Below are 20,339 nucleotides of genomic sequence, written 5' to 3'. Positions count from 1 at the left end.
AATGACAGTTAGTTGCAGCTCAAGGTGAATGTAGTCAAGTCATCATTTACATTTTTCTTTTATAATTCGCTTAATCCTCAGATCCCGCAGCAAGGATATCACAAACACCAGGAATGATTTGTTTTAAATTTGATTAATTGTAAGCGTCTTCACCAGTAAAGAATATCAAATGACCTGGTAACACCCTGTAGGAGGGTTATACGCGGACTTAAGGCCTGCGTTGGTTCAGCTATTTGGTTTACAAGGTGCAGTTTCCTGAATTACAAACTAGGAACCGTGTGTTATTCAAGGAAACATGTTCACAGTGTACACAGAGAGGTGGGGGCCATGAGCTCATTTTATACCCATGCTGAAACAGTTTGAAAAACAACTGCACTACATACCATTGTAAAAAGTGTGTCTTGTGCAATATCATGTATTTACAGTGTTTTAACTTATTAATAGTCCACTCTTTATGTTGTAAGAGCTTACACAAACCTTACTGGTTTATAAAGTGTCTATAAAGTATTTTTATAATGACTCAAGTCTGCCTGTTTGCCGTCTTGCTGTATTTAGAATGATACAGATTTCACATTCACCTTGAATAAAGGACTACTGCACAACAGTTTGTGGAAGCTGCTCTTTATTTGTAAAAGAAAGAAAAGACTTCAGTCATTGTCTGCTACACGTTCTAATTACACAAAGACAATATCTGCGGAGACAAACGCAGAGAATATCCTGAATCAAACTTAGGTAGAGTCAAATTTGATTGAATTGCTTTCATATTTCATACATCTTTCAACTTTTGAACTCAAAGAACAGTCAGTTTTTTTTTATATACACAGAGCGCCGATCAACAGTGCTCCTCCGCTCCACCCTGGTCCTCTGGATCTTTTATACAATTAATTTACATCAAATCTGTGACCCTTTTCCCCGTTAGCGTAGCGACAGCTAACCAACAAGCAGACACACTCCATCCTCTCAACCCCCCCCCCCCCCCCCCCACTCCCACTGAGGAACTGTAGTGTGGAAAGATGTGTGCAACATGAAGACAACTCTTTCACATTCAGAGTAAAGGCAGCCTTGAATACGGTCAGTGAGTCAATGGCATGCCAAGCTTAAAGCAAATGGAGCCCACCATCCAGTGCGACGCTTCAGATTCGTGGATTAAGTGTTTTTCAACTAGACAGGAAACCGATCCATTGCAAAAAACCCTAGGCACAGAATCGAATATATACTGGTTACTGACTCATACTCTAACCTCTGCACTTTAAGTACAATGGAGATTGTGAACTCTTTCATCTAGTAAAAAGGTTTCTTAACACAAAACTCGTAGAATATTTAGTGCTCTATCATTCCGCTTAATAGGTGTAATTTATATAATAGCTATTTTTAACTCTACCTCTCAATGATAGTCTGAGATCCTTGTTTAATGCTGAAGCACTCCCACAGGTGTTCAATGTACTGTAGATTTTACATTATTTTTTTCCCCCAATCTTAATCCAATAATCATAAATAAATACAAACAAACAACACACAAGGAATGTCTACTGTAAACACGGTAAAAAAGACAAAAACTAAACAGGTGTAAACGCCTTTAGCATCACTACTTAGTGACAGTTAAATAACTGTAGGGAGTGGATGACTGATGATCGGATCAAGAAAGGGAGGACCGCTCCTTTTTTTCCTTCCACCCCCTCCCCGCTGAACATCAAGCCTTTACATCCAACCACAGTATTTCCAAATACATAACATCAAAGTTTCTCAGCACCCATATCCACCGCTACAGATTACACTGTAAAATGGATAAGGAATCCTCTTTAAGGGGGTTTAGACGGCAGCATCACTCCACGTCTCGGACAAGTTACAGAATAATGGGTGTGAGCTATCGCCAAACGTCATTTGGACATGGTTACCATGGTTTCTGACAGTCGTTGCACCATTGTGTTCTTGACATGTCTGTATTTGGGGGGGGGGGGGGGTGTGAATGTTTCGCCGAAGAGTTAGACTGCAACGAGGACAAAGCTTTGCTGCTAAGTGCTTCATCTTCCGAGAGACACTTTTCTTCAAATTACATGAACTGCATCTGCAAGAAAAGGCAGTAACACAGCACATTAGTGAAAGGTTAAAGTGTGAACAGACATTATTAATAAGTCAAGGCTAACCCCTTCCCCAGAACATCACTGCCCGATCGTAGCCTGAGCAGCCACAACCGGGAACAGCAGGTCTGTTAAGCTTTGAACTCTGTCGGGGGCTGTTACGTCTGCAGGTGGTGTTCTTTATGAGGCCACGTGTAACGAGCAGGATGGAAAGCAAATAAGTATGAAAATATTTCAACTCGGAAGCGATGCGTCATCTGATCGGCCTTTATAGAGACCACTGATCAAATGATCAATAACCTTCAGCAAAGCCAACAGATACTGAAGTAAAAGACAAACAAGAAAAAGGGAAACAAAATGAACCTTTTAGTTTAATTAAAATTAAATATAAACTATAATTAGTTTAATTGATGTTGAATTATCGAAAGCAAAATGAAATGACACTGACATCCATAGTTAGCATGTCTATAACAGGACTAATTAGCTTAACATTGCAATACAAAACAAAGCTGCTTCTTTTTCTATTGATCATCAACGCTCACTTCTTGTCTTGAATCTGTTAGCTTTAGCCTTTTAGCATGAGATCATGCAGCCTTCAAGTGCATATTTGAGATCCTTCCCCCCCCTTGTATTAAAACAAGTCAGCTGATAATATTGAATAGTCAGAAAGAAAGACAGCATGTTGAACCAACTCGTGGAGCTGAAGTTAACTTAAACATAAAACCAGTCAAATCTACAGTAAATAAGAAGATCTCTTCTGACTGTGTCCCATTTTTATTTATTTTTTGCCGTCTTTATCATTATAAACTGCGCATGTTCTTTGTGAGAATGGAAGGCTTGACGGTAACTTAGAGGGACAGAGCAAAGCAATCAGTCAATTAGTTAAACTCAGCAATGGCTACAAGGTTCAGTGGACACAGGTTTGAGCAATACGTGATGACAGTGGGGGAACGAAGGGGTCAGAAGGAGTCTGGCTGTGCTGAAGACGCAGTAACTCCGTCAAAAACAAGCAAGAAATCCAAGCAACAGAGGTCAAGATAAAACAGAAAAAATGAGAAAGAAAATACATTTAGCATCTTATTAGAGGGAGGAGACATCGAGTGTGTTAAGAGGTTAGAACTGGGCATGCAACACATGCCGGTGCACCCGCTAGCAAAGAGCATGCTGTACCTAAAGAGATGCTCTACAAGAAATCCTTGAGAGAGAGGTGTGCAAACGGGTCCTGTCCAGGGGCTCGGAGAGGGCTCTGGCTGGAAGGACTAGAGGCTGCGGAGGGCTATTTCAGGAAGAAATACAGGAAGTAGGAGGACCAGAGGAGAAGTCAGAGTCAGTACAGAGACTGAAGCGGGGATGAGATTAGTTCGGAGGCTGTGATGTATGAAAGAAGGGTTAATAAATAGGGGGGGAAACAGGGAGTCAAGACAAGGGAGATGATTCAAAGTTTTGTCCCTTTCAGCTCATCATGAGACTGAAGGGGTCCTTTGTTAAAACTGTCATCATCTTCTGCGGTAATCACACTCACAACAATGCTTACACGGTGACTAATTACGGTACACGTCACAGCACAATGGATACACCTATTTACTCAACCTGATAACTGCGCAAATAGATACTGACTTCATTGTGCATCAGCTCGGTGGCGTAGTCAGACTGCGGTGCACCCACCTGAGCACTAGACACAGAGCCGAAGGGGTTGGGTGGCCTCATCACGGGCTGGGAGTACATCATGGTGGGTGGATTCATCATCCCCATAGAGCCCATTTGTGGAGGCTGCAGCGTGTTGCACAGAGGTGAGAGGAGTCAGGTCAGGGATGGTGCATTTCAGTCATTCCTTTTACAAATGTAAAGCCACTACGTGTAGAATTTATGTGTAAAGATTATTTTTATTATTTGATAATGTGCTGATTAGTTTTCTGATTCATTGACTCAGAGCCTAAGAAAACGTACTTAAATTGCTTGTTTTGTCCAAAATCCAAAGATATCCAGAGTATTATAATAGATGACGAAGACAAACACAAACCAAATTGGAGAAGCTGGAATCAGTAAAACTTGACTTTGTTATTTATTGAATTTGTTAAAGAATTACTCAAAATTGCTGCAGATTATTGTTTCAGCTTTATCCTCACATTTATAATTTCTCATACAACCTCTAGGGGGCACCACACTCAATACATTTTCTAACTCCACACATACTGGCTCTTCATTCACCTAAGCAGCAGTGGCTATAAAACGTGAGACCGTAAATCAATACTGTATGAAGACTAATCACACTTACATCTGAACAGCGTTGCTAAATAATCTGTGCACCTTCCACACCTTTATTTTCACTTCCTAATCAAAAAGTAAGTAACTAAGACGACCCCGTGTCATTGAAAATGAGTATTTATAAGCTGAGTGTGCTATAAAAACTATTGAGAATCCTCCACCCTTCATTTTATTTATAACAACTTAAAAGAAATTCACTTGACCCAGTTTAAGTGCATTCAATTAATTCTCTAAATAGTATGAAACAGGTAAACAGACAGATATCTGAAAGTATTAGCAACATTAAGAATTCAATATCGGATTCATTTGTGTGTTCTTAAATGCCGCTAGATCTGCACATACTGTATGTTTGCCGTAATACTAACCATGCCATATCCCATCATGCCTGTGGGTGTGGTGGCAGGGAAGGCCATGACGGACGATGGCTGAAGAGACACAAACGGGGCAGTGAGAACACAAATTAGCTCAAAAACAACAGCGAAGCAGCGTAACAATACATCCTCCAGTTATTTGGCATTCAAAATGAAAAAAGGCAGAAGTCAAGAGCACTACTGTTAGAAATCTGTGTGTCACCATGGCAACGGGGTTCCAGGTCGTGGACGGCGCCGCTTTGGGCTGCCAGTTGGTGCCGCCGGTCATCCTCTTCTCCCCCGGCTGAACCCAGTGCATGTCACTGCAGATTAAGACAGTTGATGTTAGCACCAGCTTGTAACTGCCCTGAAAGCACAAAGCTGCTGCTGTGTCTGTGTGTGTGTGTGTGTGTGTGTGTGTGTGTGTGTGTGTGTGTGTGTGTGTGTGTGTGTGTGTGTGTTAAAGCCACAGAGCGCTGATCCATCTCTTACTTTTTCATTGTGCCGTTTCCGATGCCGAGGTCTAAAGAACAAAAAACAAGACAATTCATGGGGTGGATGTTATTATATATATTTATATATTATATATCGTGTGCCTTAATGAGCATGTGCTTTAATTAGTGCAGCTGAAAGCCAAAGCGGCACACTCACTGCCGACAAGGTTGGCCAGAGAGGAGTCAAGGTCATCTGACACCAGCTTGTCTGGCAGCTGACCGCACGCCTGGTTGGAGCCGGCAAGAGTCGGTTTCAGGATGCCTCCGGAAATATCTGACAAGACACACACAGATAATAAACCTATTTGTTCTCGTTAGGTCACAAATTATCTTCTTTTTTTTTTGAGTATTTTGTCAGTAACAATAAAAATGAGTCCAGGACAAACACAAACAATTAAAACATACTTTTTGTTTTGGAAAGGTTGAGTAATATCATTATAATAATAATGTTTTAATGGTTTGAGATTGGTGAGCGATACATAGGGACATTATGCACTTCTGGAATGTTTGCAGATACTGACAGAGGTGAAAATAGTGCGGAGAAGACAAGACAGGGCCGAGAGCTACAGGTGTGTCAGCTGTATGTGACGTCAGGGGAGATACAGCGCTCTGAAACAAACTCCTGTACGTACTTTGTACATACAAATATGACTTATCAGGTATTCCGTCTGTCAAATGTTTCTTTAAAGATTCTATATTTGACTTGTTTTCTGCACAGCTCATCTTTTTCTCAGCTGAGGGACGAGGGACAAACATTGGACTTCCTTTAATCATCTGCAAACTACGGTTCAGCACGTCTACCTTGCTTAAACACAGAAGTCTATTGCAAAGGTATTGCAGGTAAATACGAAATCCTCACCATCAGTATTCAGGCTGTTACTGCCTGCGGCTTTGGCTCCAAAAACGGACTCAAAGTCCACTTGGAGTCCCCCTGCTGACTGCTGTGGAGGGCCCTGCGGCGTCGAGTATCCTTCAAGAGAGATGAGAGAGAAGACAGCTGCAGTTACAGAGTTACATGAGGGGGACACTGAACACCGCCTGGACCTTTGTTTTCTGCACTGGCACGTGTTTAAGTACAGTGTCCATAGTTGGGCGATATGGCGGTAAAAATGTGTCCACTAGAGATTTTGCAATACCGATTCCACCCCGGTAGCTATTCAAGCGTGATGTTGGGATTCTGTCGTGATCTCGCGATATCGCGAATCCAGCTGCCTCGCAAGGTAATCGTGATTTGTGCACTCTAGTTTATTCTGCCAGTGTTTTGTCAGCTTTTTGAACGGAAAAGTCTTTTTTTCTTTTCGTATGTACTATAAAATAAAGAAAATGTGTTTTTTATATTGCTTTATATTGCACTGGCTAAAGTCAGGCTGGTATTTACGTGCACCTGTTAACCTTAAAACGCGTAACACTTGAAATGATTGTTCTCAGAAAACCTGAAAGCTTCCATTTTAAAATCATTTTAGTTTTTCTTTTGTTTTTAACTCAGAAAAATAATCAAACGTGATGAAGTACGGTATAATTACTTTAAAGCATTTCTTAATTGAGTTTATACCGTTACCGTGATATTAAATGACATATACCCACTTCTAACATAGATCACTCACTGGTTACTTGAACCTTCTCTACAGAATAGAAAACTAGCAGCGATCTTCTGCCTTCAGTACCTCTGAATAGACCTGCTACAGTAGAGGGCTCAGTGGGGAAGGGAGCCTGGTGTGGGAGGTGCTGGGCAATGGACACTGGACCACAGAAGGAGTCTGACACGCCACAGGAAGCAGGAAGAGGAAGACAAAGAAGAGAGAGAGGAAGAAAGAGAGCAAAAGAAAAAGGCATTTCAAGGCCAGGCCAAAGAGACACGTGGGAAATGACGGCAACACAGGCAGAAAGAAGACAGCTAACATGTCTAACACTTTTGAAGTTGTTCAATTCTGGGTGTTTTAAGTCAAGTTTAAGAGTTGTAGAAGGATAAAACAGTGCAGAACAGTATTGTAGCAACCAAGAGGGAGGGATTAAAGGAATAGTTTGACATTTTGGGCAATATGCTTGTTCGCTTTCTTGAGTTAGATGAGAAGACCAATACAACTCTCTCTCCTGTACGACGAACATGAAGCCACAGCCAGCAGACAGTTAGCTTCGCTTAGCATAAAGACTGGTAACGGGGGGGAAACACCTGGCTGTGTCCAAAGGTAACTAAATCTGCCGTATTTTATGAAAATATGGTTTAAAATTAAGGTATCTGATTGGCCGTAGGGTTACAAGTCCTCCCTCTACGCAGATGGAGAATGATATTTCAACTAATTAATGCAAAGAAAGGGAGCGCCATCACAAAACTAAAGAACATAAAGTATACATTTCTCACAGGAGAACACAGGACACATGATTTACAGAGTAGATACGTGTGTCGTGGGAGACAAACGGACAGATATGAGCGCGTTATCACTCTTCTCATCCAACTGTAGGCAAGCGAACAAATCAGTGTATTTCCCAAAATCTCAAACGTTTCCTTTAATGTTATATAATGACCACATTTCTACCATAAATATCAAAATAGGAGCCCTGTGGGTAATGTATAGGACCATATGTTTGCCAGGGCTCAGGAAACATAGGCTGAGATGGTGAGCCATCATAGTACCTGAGATGGAGTGTTCTATCCGAACTGTGCGTTTGTAATTGGTTGAAACGGATGAGTTTGTGTCAATAAAGGGATTGTAACGATCTGGAGAATCAAAAATAAGGTTGGTAAAAGAAGAACAGGTTTCAACTTAAAAGCTCTACGCCATGTTTGTATTACAATGCAACACCAAACTGTTCATTTAAATAGAGGATGAAAGGGAACTGTAAAGCAAAATGGGTGTATGGCCTCTACAGTGGGACATGGAGGGTCCTGGTTGATACATTTAGTGGCCTTCTCACTAAAACAACAACAACAACATAGCTTGAGCTTGGTATGAACTGCAATGAGGTTCGTTGTACAGACAGACAAAAGATTATTTAGAGACAGATAATCAACATTCAGCACAGTAAACATGCAAGCTAGTCATGCTCATAAGTGGCAACAGAGAAATGAACAAGAGCGACAGGACTTTTGAGGAGAAACAAAATGAGTCGTTACCACCAAACATTTCATGACCAGATGTCCTAGAGGAAAAGCTAACACCGTCTGAAGACACGACAGGCAAGTGAGTGGCATCGACAGCGATTTTTGAGAGGAAAGGGTTAAGGTTTGGCATGGATTCATCTCCAGCTTCAGCAGAGGTGAAAGGATCTAGGCAGGCGTAGGAAAGAGAGACAGAGAAAAAGACAAAGACAGAAAAAAGAGTGGAGAGGAAGAGGTGGGAATCAGAGTCAGACAACAACAAGAGAAGGAGAGCATGCAGAAAAAGACCCAGAAAGTTCAGAAACACAGATGTTGGTTGGAGGTGTTGAAGAGGCCGCTCTGTACCTGCCCACGCTGTTGCCACTGGAAGCCCCGTTGAGCCTGATTGCATGGAGGCCTGGAAAGTTGACTGCAGGTCAAAAAGGTCGCTCTCCATCTTCACTGCACTGCAGACAGAAAAAGGAAAACATACTTCCTCGATTTCAACTTACTTTTTTACAACTTTACAATGACCCCCCCCCCCCCCCCTATTAGTCTAAAAGACACTTTACTGTATTTACAGACACAAACATTAAATGTGGGGTTGTTTCTTTGCCGATTGGACAATTATATTGGTTGTTTTTTAGTGGCAATTTTTTATTTTATTTTTTTTTGCTTCTTCAAATGGTCTGCCTCCGGAGAGCGAGTGAGAGCCGCTGCTCGGTGTGCAGCGAGAGAAAGACAATGTGGAAAAGCAGCGTGTAGAGCCACATTTTCACTTCTAACTCTGTGATTTAAGGGTTTATTTCGACAAAAGCAAAATTGGTGATTGTTGGAACAGATGAATTTATTTAGTTTGTGTAGAGTTTGAATGAAGTGTGTTGTATGATGAGGTAACAAGGAAACAAAGCTAATCTTAGTTCAGTGAAAAAGAGAAACTTCAATTAAGAAAGTGTACAGTTGTATTCTTCTGTTTAAGAAGGGAAATAGGTGTTGTTCTTTTGTTTATTTATTGGACTTCAAAAGCTAAGAGAGCTTGTGAAACGTAGCGAACTCGCCACTCAAACACGTCTCCCAGCTGAAACTACAGGGGGACGCCACACACACACACACCTGCGTGAATATATCGGCAATCTCCAGTTGTTGGCCAGGCGGTGGCAGATTGGAAAACTTTAATATATTGCTCCACCCTAGTAAAGAACTTATCACATATTAGAGGAAATAATTGGCAGATTATTTGATAATGAAAATAATCGCCCTAGTTTTCACTCTGTGTAAACTTCATAAAGCTTCAACGAAGAGTTGGAACAAGCCAATACAGAAATGAAGACTTTCAGGAAGAGGAATTTTCTAAGCTTAAAAAGACAATAATGATAAGTCGATGGATGCTAAGAGGCTAGAAAATAGCAAAACACATTTCAAGAACTAAAGAGATACACTGTAGATGTAAGCCGCACCCATTAGAGCAGCTGGGTGTGGAGAAGAGGTCGATGGCTGGTGCGGTGCTGATGGTGCCCCCGGTGGTGGAGATCGGCGACGTGTCAGTGGTGGCAAAGGAAGGCCTCTTGGAGAGCTCTTTGAGCCTCTGTTCCTGAGTGAAGAGAAACTTTCATTCAAACATACAGGCAACATCAACGCAGTGAAGCGCTTTTTAAAACATTTTTTAAAACAGCAAGGCCACCTTCAGAGCTTTGAGTCGAGCCTGTTCCTCTTCGAGAGCTGCCTGCTTCTCCCGCTCATCCACTTTCGTGAAAGACATCCCCGTGCTGGCCAGTGATGAGACTGCATTTGACAGAGTGCTGGCCCTGCAGGAAAGACACACATTTGCTTTGGATTGATTGATTTATCCATTTCATTGGCTGTCTTATTACATTTGTCATTTCTATCTCTTGTGTGCACTCGTCTCAAATAGTTTTACTGTTTACATATCATCAGTTCGTCAGTCATCTGTAAAGCCCTTTGAATTTGTTATACAATCAAAAATGAAGTTTGACTGATTGATGCAGCACAATCTAATAAAACGTTATATCTTTGAGCGATATAAACAGAAAAGCCGACTCCGAGATTCAAGGAAAGGATGAGAGGAATTCAGACATAGTGATGGGAGCATTAATGTACCTGCTGGCAGCAGTGGAGTCTTTGACCTTCTTGCCCTCTAAAGAGGCCAAGTGCTGCTCCAGAGCTTCGAGAAGGCTACTGGGAGCCTGCCGTGACAGAAAACACACAGTCAGCAAATTCCTGAGACACAGAAAATGTAGTCTGCAAGACCATAAAGGACAGTGGTGGGCAACCAAGATAGAGCAGAAAACATCACACACCATGAAATACACCAAACAGCCAATTTATGTCTTTGATTAGGAGGTTCAGTTTTGCTCCACAAAAATAAACTACCAACTTTGGGGCTATTAGTTTCCCACCACTGATCGATTACTGCATTCCAGCTAAAAAGCTACTTTGGATGAGAGTAACATCTATGTGGGATGACGTACTGCACCACGGCACTTTCAACAACCTGGGTGTTGTTGAATCGGCCGTGTCTAAGTACAACGGGGCAGCCACTTTACGGTAGATGAGCTACACTGGTTTACGCCTCAATAATGTGACCAAAGTGAACAGACTTTACCACAGCGAGTGTTCTTTCTTTCAACTTTTTTTCACCACGATGTAGGAGACAGAGTCAGAGCAGAGGCATGCAAAAAGACAACACTGAAGCAAGTCACGCACATAGAAGAAGAGTGAAATGATAGTACTTACACAAACTGTGAACTAAAGTGGAAAGATAAAGGGGGAGAATACAGAATATAAAGGTGGTGACAGTCAGAGGGGGAATGCATTTTTAGCTGCAGTTCTCCGGGGTAAAATATTTCTGTAAAATTGGTCCCCCATAACACAACGCAAACAGTGTGTGCGGTTCGTCTAACTGTCACTGTGCAGATTTAATGAGTGGACTGCAATTATAGTGATTACTTTGAAACACTTAGTGGGGACAACACCTTTATTTACTGTAGAAAGAAGGAGAAGTAGGGAAGGGCAAGAAGAAGAAAAGGAGAAGAAGAAGAAGAAGAAGAAGAAGAAGAAGAAGAAGAAGAAGAAGAAGAAGAAGAAGAAGAAGAAGAAGAAGAAGAAGAGACAAGAACAAGAAACAGGAGAAGAAGACCACCTCCTCTGGCAAACATGCGCTCGAGAAGGAAATCATGCAAAGTGTCTTATTATAAAGAACTTCTGTGTTGGGTGGACTACACTCTAGTTTGACAAAACCAACGGTGATGATAAAAGTGCACTAAGAGCTGTAAATAAGAGTAAGAGAGCAAGGAAGTACTTCCTAATAAGAGTAGAAAACCTGTGTTTTCAGATTGCTTTGAGGGGTCGGTGCTTACCTGTGAGAGGTCTGGGATGTCTCCTCGATCGATGCCCACCTGCTGTTAGACGAGAAAGAGTTACACAAGTTACAGTCGCGTCTCTGCAGCACTACGACACACTGAGAGACAAAATATCTAATTTTTATTTATAAAAGCAGAAGTATATGTGAAAAAACATTAAGTTCCAGTTACCTCTGCTACTTTGAGGAACTCCGATATCCGGGTCATTCGGGTGAGAAACTTCTTGTAAATGTCCAAACCTTCTTTACACTGAGTCTTCTTCATGTCAAAGTATTTCTCTATTTGGTGAAAAAAAAGAAAGTGGAATGATCAACCACAAAGTATTGGGACAAAATGAAGTGATAAAAAAGGATGAAAGTGAAAGTGGTCTTACCAAGCAGGTTGATAATGCCTTCATTATAAGCAGCAAAGAGCCTGATGGAGTCTTTGAAGAGGAGCATGAAGGCTGCATTGATGACTCCATTAGTCAGCTCGTTGGCATTGACCTGAGGGAAAGTAATCATTTATCTTACAGCTACCGCACAGTGATGCGTTGACGTAGAAAAACAAAGTCTGTTTATGTGAGCTACAGTAATACATCTGAGGAGCAGCTTTTTATGACACGAGCTGCAGAGCCGCGGGAGGCTTCACCCTAAACTCACATTGAAATCGAGGAGGGCATCCATCTGGTTCTGAATAATGGGGATAGTTTTGAGAAGCTTCTCTGTAGTCATGGTCCTCATTACGCCGTCCACTCTGTGCAGACACATGGAGAGTGGGAGCAGGAGAGGGCACAGAGGGGAGGGGAGACAGAGAGATGGATGAGCTTCTAAAACACGATAACAGACTGACTTAACTTCACTATAATGTCCCACAGCTCAAAGTGACGTCCAAACCCAAACGATATTTAGTTACTGTCATATAGGAGGAAAATAAATAAAGCACCAAATCTTCACATCTGAAACAGAAAATGTTTGCTTAATAAAATGGCTAAAATGATTATTTGATTATCAAAATAGTGGCAATTACTTCTGTTGATCGACTAATGAATTCATCATTGCAGCTCTAATTGAAGTGGTTAATTTTCTTTTTCCATTTAAATTTGAAATATTACTGAAACCTTACATATTTGGGGTTTAGTTTCACAAATATTTGGAGAGAATAAGGGCTGAATAAATTAGTTAATCAATAAATCCATCCACCAAACAAATCAACAATTTTGATTAACAAATAATCTGTTTCAGTTTCCTGCTTCTCAAAATGTGTGGATTTGATGCTTTTCTCAGTTTTCTATCATTGTAAACTAAATATTTACTATAATTATAGACTGTGGTCAAACAAAACAAGTCATTTGAAAACATAAACTTGGGCTCTGGGAAATTGTAATTGGTGTAATTAGTTGATGAATGATAACATTTCTTCAGATGTTAATCAATAATGAACATAATAGTTTGACTTGAACATAAGCATTCCCTTTTCAGATATATAAAAAAAGGAAATTAATATTTGTATAGAATAGTAATAACAAATAATAATAATAATAATAACAACCAATAACAATAATAAATAATAATAATAAATAATAATAATAATAATAACCAATAATAAATAATAATAATAATAAATAATAACCAATAATAAATAATAATAATAATAATAATAATAATAATAATAATATATAATCCTTACCCGCGTTTAACTTTTGTAAAGTCAAAGGCAACTTGTCTGTACGAAACGGCTTTCTCGTTCAGGTATCGACTATACCTCCGAATAAATGTGGACATGTCATAACCTGGAACGTAAAACAGCAGAGGGAAAATTTACTTTTTTGAAATGGTGCATGAATTCAGAATGTCTTAGAACTGAAATCAACAACAGCTATAATCACATTATTACCTTGTAACCCACTTTTGTCCAAAAAATTACTGAGGTTGAATAGTGTATTCCTTGAAGCCAAGTACTGGACAAAACGCTGTATGACAGGGGGAAATCATTTTAACACACCGCCACACTATTAATTAGTACCACATTAATGCTGAAATAATCTGCTTGGGCCTGCTGAAGCGTCTCACCTCATTGCCGTACACCATGAGGTGGTGTGTCGTGATAAGTGACTTAAACACAACCACCCAGCTGGTGTTGGTGGTCCTCTCAAACAGCGAGTCAGCCAGTTGAGGAATGTTCACGTTCATCTCGTTGGTGCAGTGGATCAAATCTGAAACAAAAAGACAAAAAGTTCATAAAAGGGAAAATATGACGGACATTTTGTCACCGACGTAGCTTAGATCAAATAGTGTGAAACACAAGCGTCAAAATCTAATCGCATAATGGGTATCGATGTGTTGAGTCAAGGATATTTGACATTTTATTGTATTGATATCACAACATTGTGTAGAGCTGACAGATTTATCTGATGTACCGTGTTTTCTATGGCGATAAAACAATGATACATCTAATCATAGACAACCCAGCGTAGTGTGAGCTAATTGTCCAGAAGGCCTCGTGTTGAGCTGGTCAGCAGACAAGCACCTGCTGCCTCCGGTGAAAAAGTAAAAAGTGACCACAGATGCAAAATGCCATTTTTGGAAGTCAGAGCCAAAAAACAGTCTCTGACTCATGCTCATGTCCTCCACAGCAGGTCACGTGTGTGCAGTGTGGTAACCTGTATGCAGCATCAACAAAATCCCAAAATTTGGTCAAGACGAAACTGAAAATGTTCGAAATGGATCTCTAATAATATAAACTAAACAAAAAAAGGAGTTTAATTTGGGTCGAGGCAATTAGTCGACTAATTGATTAATAGATGAACAGAAATTCTTTCAGCAAAGATTGATTGATAATCAATTGATTATTTAAGTAATTTCTCAAGCACAAATGCCCTTAAAGCTTTTAAAACATCAGGATTTGCTACTTTCTCTACTGCATACCATTGTAAACTAAATATCATATATAACCAATCTTAATACATTTAACAGTTTTATTCTCCCTATATGTTGGCATGGTGTCAGGTTTGTAATCCTGGCAGAGAATACAGAAAACAGTTGAGTTTGGTCTAAAATATATATATAAAAACCCAACGAGTGTATAATTGTAGAACTTTAACTCCTCATGTCATTATAAATCAACCCAAATTGCTAAAATATTACTGTAAACATGACCTCAGTGTCACCAATGGTAGTTTTGATGACCATGACCATCACTTTTGTTCTGACATTTCTGACAAAAAATGGTAGATCGACTAATCAAACAAATCCACAGATTAATTGACAATAAATATATCTGAGTTACAATAATGCAAGTATTCTACACAAAATACTTTAAAACACGGCGAGTAAAATGCTGCAACAGCATGTTAAACAAGGAGGTTTTCAACATAAGATTAACATAACAAAGAGTAAATCATCATCAATGCAATCAGTGATCCCTGCAGCAGAAGGAGAAACTGATAGCATTCATTTGAATTGTTAATAGCAACAAAACATCCTTTTAATAGACCAACACAAAGCGCAGGGCATTAAGAGGTAAATCATACATGTCCTGCCCCACTTCCTCTGCTGACATGTTCATCCTACATCCATGTGCTGGTTGACTGTTAGTCAAAGTGCTAATAACCCTGCCATTCACAGCAGTGATCAGACTGACGGGGTAATTGGGCCTCCCTTTCTGTCCTATATTTGACTTTTCAAAAGGCGGGGGACTTTAAGTAGGACAGGATAACCTTCCAGAGAAGCAGCAGCAGTTAGCATGGGTGGATGAACTGCCCAGAGAAGAAGATGATGGAGAGGAGACGAGTACGAGGGAGGAAGGAGGAGGAGGAGGAGGAGGATAAACTGACAGTGCTGTCATGTTACAATCAGCACGTTATATATTCACAGTGGTTGACATGAATGATTTCTAATGTAAGTCATGATGGTGCATGATGCAGCTGAACAGCGTGTTAGTCACCATTAAGGCTGGGTTATATGTTTGGAGTCAATATAAATCAGAATTAATCAATTCATTAAAAATGTGTTAAATTGTCTTCTAAATAAATGAGTCTTAATTCATGAGAATATTTTTCTGATGTATACAAAACTAATGTAATGAACTGTGTTTCACTGTTAGAAAAAGAAAAAAACAAAAAACTTGAATTTTGACAGGTTCTGTTGGTGGAAAATATATATTCATTTTTTGTAACGGTGCGCGATCTACCCGCACTGCCTTCGATCGCGATCGACCTTTTGGGCACCCCTGGTCTAATGTTTTCTGTTTACAAAAATACAAAATAAATAAAAATGAAGTTCCATGTTCTGTCATTGCTTTTCCTGATGTTTCAGATGGATAGATACTTTATTGATCCCAAGGGAAATTTAGGAGTTTGCCGAGGTAGAATCAGTATCGGTAGTGAGATACTTTAGGCAGGTATCGTATTTGAAGTCAAATTTTGGTATTGTGACAACACTATAAAATACTATCATTATAATATTTATTTTTCGACCCGGGAGCACTAACTATGTATGAGGCTGGGTATTAAACCGTGATACTGTTTTGGTACAAAGTGTGTTTGTTGCACTGATGACCAAAAATTGTCTTGAATCAAAAAGGTAGAATCAGAATTAAAAGCTCCCAATTGTGCAACATTTTAAACCAACAGAAATCTTCGTCAGCCTTATCAAATCACCATCACAAAGCAGAACAAGCAATATACAGACACACTATCACTCAGGCTGTGAGACTCCTCAACTCATCCTCCAAACTTCACCACAAAAAAATTGTTTTCTGCCTTTTTTTCTCATGTAGCAAAATGGGACGATAACTGCAATTTGTTGCCCCGACCCTGTGTTGTAACATGATAATAAATCTTGTATCCGTGATTGTGATCGACATGATTGAGAGTCAATTTACTTTAATGTTGGCCCATTCAGATTAGAGCAGAATCAAATGTCAGATAATTGCGTTTACTTAAAGGTTCCCTGTGTAGATGTTGACACTACTCCGCAGATCAACAGGTGGCGGTAACTTGCCAAGATACACAGTGAGCAAGCTAGTAAACATGGACGTAACAATGCTGGATTAAAATACTTAAAAACTGACTTTGAGAATTAGAAAGGAAATATAGTCGACACATTTGTTAGAGCTCAAAGATTAAGTGAGAATCACTGAGTTTCAACATAATGTTTGTTTGTTCATTAGAAAACTTCACAGGGCACCTTTAATCTTTTATCAGATAAACTATCTATAATAACAAACTAACTATAGTTATTGAGATAGCTTTTAACTATATTTTAACTACTAGCTTCTGGTTACAAAAAAAGTTTTTTTGTAGAAAAATACATTAAATACCAAAAACTCAGGCACTACACTTACACTTATTGGCACTACACCAAAAAGTCCTTTTTCAAGCAGAAAGGCCAAATATTCCTCTTCTCAAATCTGAAGGTGTGTTGCTTTCTCTTGTCTTTTGTGACAATAAACTGAATATTTAGGTTTTAGACGGACAGAGTCAAGCATTTTTAAAACATCAGCTTCACCATTGTCTAAAACCAAATGATTATTTAATAATCATCAAAGTATTTGGCAGATAGTTGCAGCCCTGGATACTACTTAGAAGTTTACATATCATAACACTGAATTACTTCCCAGCTCTTATCGTGCATAAGGCTCAGACTAAAACATCAAAATAGGCCAGAAGCAACGAGTAGCACAGCCCAACCAATACAGGAGTTTTAAGGCTGATACCGATATTGATTTGGCTTAAATGTTAAGATTAAGTTTCTTATTTGTGTTTCTTGGTGCCTTTCTTGCTGTTATGTTTATGTGGCTATATTGTAAATGAGGTCTCCAGTATTTCCGAGTCAAAATAAAGGTTGCATGAATGAATAGTTCATTTGAGAGTTTAAAATCAGATATTGATTTAATGGTCTATAATAATTGTCCTGATTTATCTTAAGATTTTGTCAATTCTAGAAAAGGTTCTCGTACAACTGCTACTGTTTAGACAACAATTAACATTTGAGAAGCTTGGCTTCTTTTGTAAAATGAAAGACGTGTTTTGTAAAACAATATGTTTATAATAATTAATAACATTGTTTTTTTACTCATATGATGTATTGACATTAATATCAAAACATTTCAAGCAAATCCATATTCCGCTATAATTGTGCATTCCTATACTTCCATTACTTTCTCTCAACTCCAGTCATGTCCCCATCTCTCTTTCCCCTTTATCCAAAGTATTGTCAAATCCCTAATAAGGACATACAATATAGATATGTTACACTTACATATTAAGGAATTACACAAAAAACAATTGCTTCTATTCTGTCAGAAGGGGACATGAGAAAATATAAAAGGGACAAAAGAAACTTAATAAACTATAAACCAATTCATTTAGCTTTCTTTATGTTTCGCCATACAACAAGAGGATACTGTGTTATTATTATTATATTATGCTCTGTTGTGTACTGAGATATGTCAGTCACCTGGGCTGGGATGAGCCAACTGAGTGTCACTCTGCCAACTTTCACTCATCTCACCTAGGGGGAGTCGCCTGAGCAGCACAACAGGTGTGGAGTCTGCAACTTTTAACATTAAGCCAAAATGATCAGCAAAAGTAACCACTAGTTATTACCTGTTAACTAATCATATTCTCACTGTAATTCACTCCACAGGTCATTACAATGAGTCTGAAGATACAGCATACACTTTTTTTTCCTGGACTGTTACTGAACTCTTATGATGACGCAGAACATTCATAAAACACTTTCATTGCTGCCATCATGCATTTGCAAGTGCAGATCGATATGCAGAACATCTACCCACTGCATCTCTAAGTACAGACGAACAGTGACTCCTCTGACTGAGTGCATCACACTAATGATCGCACGAGGATTTCAGCTATTGTGCTTACGTTAAGGTGCATGCAGGAGTGTGTATGATGTCCTGAGTAAAGAAGGAAGGAAACTCACAAATCTCAGCCACAAACTGTGATTTGTTTGTAGTGTCTGAGGCATCATGACCCCACCATGAGAAACATCAGGTTATCATATGACTCAATCACTTCGCCATGTAGCCTGAAACAGACACTTGTCCAGCTGCAGGTGCACCAAGATGGGAGATGAAATTGGATTCCTGAAAATGTTCATTTCAAGGCCTGTGAGTGGCATGGGCCCACTTACTAACACTGCTTTTCATGTTTTCTGTTAGATACAGGTCAAATAAACACGCATCCCAATGTACTGCAATGTAGGCTAAACATTTAAGATGTACATCAATGAGTAGATATGAGAATGACAAGAGAAAGGGGGTGAACAAAACCAGACAGCTAGACAAGCTAGTTTGAAAGCTATTTGTGACCCAAAATGAAAATAAAATCATTTGTAAGGCTTAATGAAGGCCGCTACATCTTTAAACCCTTCTTAATTATGTAGAGCACTATGTCAACAAGGCCTGAGCTCGATGTTATAACAATATAATCTCCCTGACATGAACAAGCAGTAGCATTTAGCCTATCCTGAGGCTTTGAGGCCTTGTAGCTCCTCCACCGCCATAACTCAGCGAGTTATAGCGGTGTTTCCGCTCGTGAGGAGCCTGCGGTGATTTGTGACTTGTGTGCTGTTTAAAAAAAAAAGAGAGATACTCACAATCCAAATGTTTCTTTTTCGGGCCCATTACTTCGTGAGTGGTGGCCTTGCATACTGTTTTCGACACGGCGGATCCCGTTACACTGTGCTGGGCTGCAGTTATCCTGTCCGTAATGCTCTGCCCCGACATCTTCACTCACTCAATGCAACAAAAGACTTTAAAATATAGTCTGGCTTTTATCTTCGGGAGTGAGCTTTTAGGAAAAAAATTAAATAAAACCTCCACCTCCTCCGCAACCTTGCCGGACCCCCCCTTTTCCCACCTTGGTGGAAATCAAAATCAAAACTAGGCTATGGCAGACGCGGACCAGGGGAGGGCGGAATAAAGAGAAGCCGAATCCGACAACAACAACAATCAAAAAATGTTATATTGTCTGTATCTTGTTGCGCCGCTTGGCTCCGTCAGTCAGATTTCAGGGATACCGTGATTGCAGGGTCCACTCGCTGACTCATCCGACCCGGGTCTCTGTCTCGCTCTCATCCCGATGTAGCACACCGGATCCCTGCGTCTCTCCTCCTGCCTGCCTGCCTCCGCCGCTCCGCCAGTCGTCGCCGCCGCTTCTCCTCCTCCTGCCGCTGCTCCGCTTTAAAGCGCTATGAAAGAAAAAAGACCACCGAGGAGGCGAAATGGCGGGCCTGTTTGCTCAGTCTGCTGAGCTCTCAGGGTGAAAAACCTGGTTGCACCCACAACACACACCGCCCCTGCAGAGCCTGAATCAGATGCTACACTGCTGAGCTCCCATTATGTCTGCTGTGGTGCAGGTGTACAGCAACTGACCGCAGGCCAGCTGGGGAGAGGGGGGGGGGGGGGGGGGGTATGTTGAGGGAGGCACAAATGCTCAGTCACAGGAGTGCCAGAGGCCTGGATGAGAGGATGAAGCCTGTATTGATTGAGGAGTGGACATAGTGAAGTAAGAGCAGGCTGCAACAGGCCTAACTGAGTGAAGCAATGAGACTTTTTGTTTCGACCTGAATTTATGCTGACCTTACTTTGCCTTGTAGCACCTCAAATCTCACTTGAAATCACTGTAATAATACTGTAATAAAGAGTTGTGATATTGTGGCTTTTTCAAAGTGTAAACTATCATTCCAAAT

General features: G+C 40.2%; 1 protein-coding gene across 14 annotated transcripts; it reads right to left on the bottom strand.

Annotated features, from left to right (window-relative positions):
* Positions 1-605: 605 nt before the first annotated feature.
* picalmb (phosphatidylinositol binding clathrin assembly protein b) lies at positions 606-20,012 on the bottom strand. Of its 14 annotated transcripts, none has more exons than XM_029446022.1 (24): positions 19,245-20,012; positions 13,695-13,837; positions 13,519-13,594; positions 13,312-13,414; positions 12,285-12,378; positions 12,017-12,128; positions 11,815-11,921; positions 11,641-11,682; positions 11,018-11,029; positions 10,382-10,467; positions 9,945-10,068; positions 9,721-9,854; positions 8,630-8,730; positions 8,300-8,452; positions 7,820-7,903; positions 6,852-6,944; positions 6,047-6,157; positions 5,345-5,461; positions 5,186-5,216; positions 4,917-5,016; positions 4,709-4,768; positions 3,696-3,848; positions 3,249-3,354; positions 606-2,065 (listed from the first exon to the last, which is right to left on the bottom strand). In XM_029446022.1, the coding sequence occupies exons 1-23, from the start codon at positions 19,372-19,374 to the stop codon at positions 3,262-3,264; spliced, it is 2,259 nt and encodes a 752-aa protein (XP_029301882.1). In that variant the 5' UTR covers positions 19,375-20,012; the 3' UTR covers positions 606-2,065; positions 3,249-3,261. The 14 variants fall into 14 exon arrangements, with proteins under 14 accessions (XP_029301882.1, XP_029301886.1, XP_029301883.1 ...); XM_029446026.1 differs by having other exon boundaries at positions 3,744-3,848; XM_029446023.1 differs by having other exon boundaries at positions 9,721-9,848.
* Positions 20,013-20,339: the final 327 nt, after the last annotated feature.

The sequence above is a fragment of the Cottoperca gobio genome, chromosome 13 (genome assembly GCF_900634415.1).
Source record: "Cottoperca gobio chromosome 13, fCotGob3.1, whole genome shotgun sequence".
Classification (NCBI taxonomy): Eukaryota; Metazoa; Chordata; class Actinopteri; order Perciformes; family Bovichtidae; genus Cottoperca; species Cottoperca gobio.
The sequence above is the reverse complement of the archived record's forward strand: the minus strand, read 5'-3'. Positions and strand labels throughout refer to the sequence as shown.

Bases quoted from the DNA above. Each gene is read 5' to 3' on its own strand.
- picalmb (XM_029446022.1), bottom strand. From the start codon at position 19,374: ATGTCGGGGCAGAGCATTACGGACAGGATAACTGCAGCCCAGCACAGT. The intron at 5,462-6,046 runs GTGAGGATTTCG...GTGTCTTGTCAG, and splicing joins TAACAGCCTGAATACTGATG to ATATTTCCGGAGGCATCCTG. The intron at 5,017-5,185 runs GTAAGAGATGGA...CTTAATCTGCAG, and splicing joins GGAAACGGCACAATGAAAAA to TGACATGCACTGGGTTCAGC.